The 6,427-nt window shown below is 37.3% G+C and overlaps 1 protein-coding gene across 1 annotated transcript; it reads left to right on the top strand.

Annotated features, from left to right (window-relative positions):
* Positions 1-369: 369 nt before the first annotated feature.
* LOC122740371 (serine protease inhibitor Kazal-type 12-like) lies at positions 370-6,201 on the top strand. Its single transcript, XM_043982477.1, has 4 exons — positions 370-427; positions 4,270-4,421; positions 5,263-5,378; positions 6,156-6,201. Exons 1-4 carry the CDS (start codon positions 370-372, stop codon positions 6,199-6,201), a joined length of 372 nt encoding a protein of 123 aa, XP_043838412.1.
* The last annotated feature ends 226 nt before the right edge of the window (positions 6,202-6,427 follow it).

Below are 6,427 nucleotides of genomic sequence, written 5' to 3'. Positions count from 1 at the left end.
GCTGCCATGCAGCTTTGTTTCAACATTTAATTGTGGTAGCAGGAAACTCTCCTCTAAGGCCATCCATTGTAAATGTCTATATTTTTATGGGGCTCTCGGTGTGAAATGGGTTTTAAACATGGCATTGCAGTCAGGAATGTTCTTTCTTAACTGTGAAAGCATCTTCATAAAATGAACTCTATTGCAGGCTTGAGGAGGGTGGTGGGAAGTGGAGCTGTTTTGAAGTAATAACAGTTTTTCAAAATTTGGGTGGAGGATTATTTTCCAATATATAGCGCACACAGTACCCAGGTTATTCACTCTATCTTTCTCCTGCAGAGGGTGTCACTGAATACTGGAGAAGGTTCAAGAGCTATAGCCAGCCCCATGATGAAGACAGCAATTGCATGCATACTCTTCTCCTTAGTGCTGGGCAGCATCTTCTCAGGTAAGAAGGTTGGAGTGGATAATATCCAATTTCCTGTCCACTTCTAAGAATCTATGTGTGCTACTATGGCATAAGAGTCAGGAGAATTGACTCAAGTCATAGCTCTTACAATTAATACATGTGTGGACAAAGAACTTAACCTCTCTAATCCTACACTTTTATCCTTTATAGAAGAAGGAAACTAAACTTAATGGTTTGGTACCTCTTCTATCTCTGATTCTGATGTTCTGTAGTTTTATGGATAATATTTGCATAAACTGTATAAAGTCTATTATCTAATATCATTTAGAGAAATTGTTGATGGTCAAAATGTTATAAAAATGTGGTTTTACCTGTGCAGGGAAATATTGGTGAGGAAATTCCTTCCACACATCGAGATCAACAAGTTTTATTTTGTTTGTTTTTCAATTTGTCCTCACAGAGTATTGTGTGAGGCACTGTGAGGTTAAGAGATCTCTGTAAGGTTAAACAGGCAGCAGTATCAGATGTAGGGCTTGATACCAGATTGTTCTTATGTTGAAGCCTGCTTCCTATACTCTATACAGAATGTCCTATCATTTTCATCATCATTCCCAATAACAACTAGAGATGCAACATTGTATAGTGGTCTAGCCTTAGTGTTAAGGAGACCTAAGTTTAATTACCCACCTCTCACACATATTAGCTGTATTACCCAAATCAGGTCATTTAATCTTTCAGAATCCCCAAGCAACTTTAAGAGTAAGTTACAGGGGCGGCTAGGTGACACAGTGGATAGAGCACTGGCCCTGGAGTCAGCAGTACCTGAGTTCAAATCTGGCCTCAGACACTTAACACTTATTAGCTGTGTGACCCTGGGCAAGTCACTTAACCCCAATTGCCTCACTAAAAAAAAAAAAAAAGAGTACGTTACAGATGATTTGTCACGATGATCTAGTAGAGGAAGTTTTCAAACCGGGATTTCCCTATACTAATAAACCCCAAAGAATGAATCCTACATTTTGGTAGGATTTTATTTACATAATGTATTGGAAACATTTAGATTAGATTTTCAGTTCCCAAGATTTTGAGTACCTTCTCATGGACTGTCTTTCAATTTTTATTTCTATCCCCAGTTAGAATGGTGTCTGGCACACAGTAGGCACTTAATAAATGCTTATTGATGGACTGAATGACTGACTCACAATAGCAAATCTATGTTCATTCAAAGGAATACATAGACCTATGGCATATCATATCTAAAGATATGTTTAACTCTAGTAGTAATACTCATTTCTATAGCATTTGACAATTTTAAAATTACTTCCCTTGCAAAATTAAAAACAAAATTGTTAGATAGGTATGAAAATAGTTTATCCCTATGTAAAAGATTAGGAAATTGAGGGACCGAAATGTAAATATGGCTCATATAGCCAGGAAGTAGAAGAACTTGATGTTGAATCTCTGGCCCTTGTTTTCAAGTATTAGAGTCTTTCTACTGCAGACTAGTATTATTTAAATGATTATATACATTATCTCATTTGATCTTCCCATCATAATGTGAGGTATTCAGTGTACATCATTTGTAAGTTGTAGGGGAAGATTATTAAGATGGTGAAGGGCCCTGAGTCCATGTCATGTAAAAGACTGATGGTTCTTGGAATGTTTATCTGGTAGGAGATTGGTAAGGTGGTAGGGCTAGAATAGTGTAACTGTGTTCAAGTATTTGAAAGGCTGTCATATTAAAGGCATTAGACTTCTTCTATTTAGCCTGAGTAGATAGGAACAGAAGCAACTACGAAAACTTACTACAAGCAAAATAATAATTGATGCTAGGAAAAATGTCCTAAGAATAGAATAGTCTTAATAGTGGAATGGGCTGTATTGAGAGGTGGGCTGGGGGAAGGTGCTGCTCCCTGGAGGTCTTCAAGCAGAGGCAGAATAACTACTTGTCAGGTGTTTGTTATGGAATGTATGGTTTGTATAAAATGGCCACTGAAGTTATTTCCTTCTTTCCTATTTTTTCATATTGTTTAAGTCTTATCATCACTTTACAGTGTAAGAAACTGAGAGCCAAAAAGAGAGGAAATGACTGAGAGCATCATAAAAGGATGGATCTAAAATCTGAAGCCAAGACTTTTAATACCAATTACAGTGGTTTTACCAGAGAACCATAGATTGTTACAAGTGGAAGAGCTCTTGAGCAATCAACTATTCAAACCTCCTAATTTTACAAATGAGAACATTAGGACTCTTAAAAATATGATTGGCCAAAGGACATATGGGAAATCAGTGACAGTAAGGACAAGAACCCAGGTATTAGAAGGGAAAGAACTCTAAAAGAGTTCTATATTTGGAGTTAGAGGAGAGAATGACACAATTTCATAAATGAAAGGGATGTCAGTGGTCACCTAGTATAATCCTTACCTGAAATCAATTCTGTTAAACAGAGGCTTCCTGTATTTGAATCTTGGCTCTTTTACTTACTACTAGTGTGACTTCTAAGATTTGTTCCACTTCTAAAGTCTTATGAGTAAGGTTAGACAGGTTATTCTTCTGCCTTTAGGCAGGCAAGGACTCATAACTCTTTGAAAGAGCAAGTCATACATGCCACTTTACCATTTAGTCTACTAAACCAATGGCAAGGAGATGAAAGAGCAAGAAGCATTTGCTTTTGGTATATGTGTATGTCTGTGTTTAATTCAAAAGCCCCATGTTAAATTATGTTTTCCAAAGTATTCTGACTTTTAAAAGGAAGATTTGTCCATCAAAACAGAGGCAAAATATCTTTTTTTTCACAGAATCACAAAGCCAGAAAGGAAATTAATAAGAGACTAGTTCAAACATTTCATTTTATGTATGAGGGAATAAAGGAGTGAAGTAACTCTCTCAAGGTCACAGAACTAGCAAGAGACAAGGAAAGACTTGAACCTACTAGGTCTTTTGACAAAGTTCATCTCTCTGATCACAGCTACTCTCAAATTTCTGTTTTTTTTCTACTGTTTTCCAATTTATGAATATTTTTTATATATGGACAAATGTAAAAATAAAATTACTTAAATTTGATTTAGAAATAAATATAGTAACATGTAGGAGACAATAGATAAAATGTTCAGCATTTGGACTAAATATTCCTTTCTGATCCTTTAACCCTATCTGTTAACTCAAATGTGATTTGTTCTTGGATATGTTGAGTTAATTGGTGGGACACAGAGGTAAAAATATCTATAGGAAGCTGGAAGTGGGGGTCTGAAGACAATGAGGACATTTGGATATGGAATGAATGGATCCAACAAAGGAGGCCATTTATAGTGGTTCCTATGGAGGGACTGCCTGCTAACATGTGGTGTGGTGGAAGAACACTAAATTTGTATTCAGAGGACCTGAAATACAGGAGTCATCTTTATTATTTTTTAACATCAAGGGAGTCATTTAAACTCTCTGTTCTCAGTTTCCTCATCTGTAAAATAAGGAAGCACATAGCTCTAGATCTTTGACCCTAGAGGATTTCTGAGATCCCTTTACGTCCTAAAAATATGATATTCTGATTCTGTGACATCAGTCAACAAGCATGTTCTAGGCATTGCTTTGTGCCAGGCATTATGTTAAAATCTGGTCGGTAGTGTAGACTAGATAATTGAGGAAGAACATTGAGGATGTGTTCCCATAGTAGGTGGGAGGTCTAAAGAGAGACAGAGGAAGAACAAATAGGAATTTAAGAAGAAACTCAGGATAGTTCAATGTTAACAAACACACATGAGAGTCAAATTTCCAGAAGGAATATGAGTTACCATTACAATTAGTTAATGAGGGGAGGGTTAGATTAAATATTCCAAAAGATACTTTGTTTCAATTTAATTTTTGCATTTGTGGTTTATCTCCAGATGCTGCTAGTCAAGTGGGAAAGGCAGGTGGAGTCAGTAAAAATCAGAAGCCAGGTACCTCTAACCAGAAGATGAAAACAGGGGCTACTGCTGTTCAAGAAGAAGAGAAAAATATGGCTAAATCTTCTGCTGGTAACATAGTGGAGACGCAAGTGAGTACCACTGGTTTTTGTTTGTTTGTTTCATTGATGTCACCAAATGAAACACCCAGTCAGGATCTGGCAGATCCATGACTTTAAGCAGGAAAAGAGAAAAAAATTCTTAGAATACAGCCATGTAACAGTTTAGACTAACATAACATTAGAAGGGGAAAAGACCCTAGAGATAGAGCCCAACTCTCTATTTAATAAATTAATCTCTAACACAACGTAGAATATCAAAAATGGAAGGAACCATAGAACAAAGAATGTCAGAATTGGAATATTTCTTAGAATATACTTTTGTAAACCTAACTTGGTGGAACACTCCTATAATACTTACTATTAGGGGACATTGGCGAAATCACTTCAGCTCAGGGTTCTGTGGTAGAGTAGGGTGAAAATGAATTAGGTGTTCACACTGAGGCCTGAACTAATGTGGTAAGCCCCTTCTGCTCTAGAAGGAATGGATCTCCAGGTGTCAGGTTAATCAAGCTACTGATTGGGGTCAAATTGGGACAGGTAGGAAGAAAAACAGAACAAGTTAAGGCTCCCATACCAATCAGCATTGGGATCAGGCCAAGTGGCTTCTGTGCTTCTAAGCCTGGTGAGAGCCAGTCTAAAAGAAGACTTACCAGTAGAGCTGGAAGAAAACTTACAGATGATCTATTTATGGTCTCTCCTTTTTCACTGGAGGAAACTGAAACAATCAAAAAAAGATAAAATATTTCAAGTTCAACTGAGGCACTATGTTTGCCAACTTGTCTATGACTGCCTCTTTCTCAACCTTTTGGCTAGTTAAACACAGCTCTGAAATGGCTATTCTGGATTGGCCTCATGATGCTTTTCTTTCCAGAATGGCAGCAAGAAGCCTTCAGAGGATCACATCAGCTGTCCAGCACTCTTTGACCCTGTCTGTGGCTCTGATGGAAAAACCTATTCCAACATGTGTATGTTTGGAGTAGCAAATAAGTAAGTACAGATTGATTCCTTCTGGGATATAGACTATTGATCCTTTTAACTATCAGAATAGACAAGAGCCTTTAGTACTAGACTTATAGTCTCTCAATTTCAGAGACTGGTCCTAGTGAGAAAAAGGAGCCAAGGAGACTCAACACGACTTACAAGAAACAAATAGCAGAAGCAGGTGGCTATGTTCAATATTTAGCAATCTGCCACTGGTTATATAGCTATTATATGAGAAAGGTGACATTTGAACTTGTCTTACTGATATCAAGACCAACCCTCTAGACATTATATCATGCTGCCTTTTAATTAACAATAGCCCACATTTCTATAGAGATTTAGAGTTTACAAAACACATTCTATGTAATACCCACTGTGATTCAGGTAGTGTGAGTATACCCACCCCATTTTGCAAAAGGGAAAGCTAAGGCTCGAGTTAAATGACTGGCCCAAGGGCATACTACTGGTATATGGTAGTGCCAGACATTGAATTCAAGATTTCTGACTCCAGTGTCAGGTCTTTCTCTACTAAATTATACGTAAGTATCCACTGAGCACTTACTATGTGTAAGGAACCTTGCTAAGTATTAGGAATATAGATAAAGGCAAAAAGTATTTCTGTCCTACAGTCTGCTGGGAAAATGCAGCAGTAGCTAGAGTCATGACCACACCATGGATAAGCTAAGGTTTATGGCAGCCTGACATCAGTACATAGAAAATACATGTATAATCATTTATACTAACTATTAATCATTGTCATCATCCTTGCTTTTATTCTTTCAGGAAAAATAATGGAAAACTAAGCCTGAAACACAAAGGAAAGTGCTGATCCCTTGAGGTGGCCAAATATCGGATGATCCATTCTCTACACTTTCCTTTCAGCTCATTGCTTCCTGAAGACTTCCTTTGTGCTAAGATTGAGGGGTTTGGGGACTTCCCTGATTGGCATTATTCATTTCAATGGACAATAAAGTCAGCTCTAACGTCAGTCTAGTATTTTCTTTACTGGGGGCTTCTGAACTTGGAAACACCATGTATAACCAATTTGCAGTCCA

Source organism: Dromiciops gliroides, chromosome 2 (assembly GCF_019393635.1).
Source record: "Dromiciops gliroides isolate mDroGli1 chromosome 2, mDroGli1.pri, whole genome shotgun sequence".
Classification (NCBI taxonomy): Eukaryota; Metazoa; Chordata; class Mammalia; order Microbiotheria; family Microbiotheriidae; genus Dromiciops; species Dromiciops gliroides.
The sequence above is the reverse complement of the archived record's forward strand: the minus strand, read 5'-3'. Positions and strand labels throughout refer to the sequence as shown.

What these genes read in the sequence shown, in the direction of transcription:
- LOC122740371 (XM_043982477.1), top strand. Translation starts at nt 370, where the DNA reads ATGAAGACAGCAATTGCATGCATACTCTTCTCCTTAGTGCTGGGCAGC. An exon ending in GTAACATAGTGGAGACGCAA is followed by an intron (nt 4,422 to 5,262) that starts GTGAGTACCACT and finishes TTTTCTTTCCAG; the next exon opens with AATGGCAGCAAGAAGCCTTC. An exon ending in ATGTTTGGAGTAGCAAATAA is followed by an intron (nt 5,379 to 6,155) that starts GTAAGTACAGAT and finishes TTATTCTTTCAG; the next exon opens with GAAAAATAATGGAAAACTAA.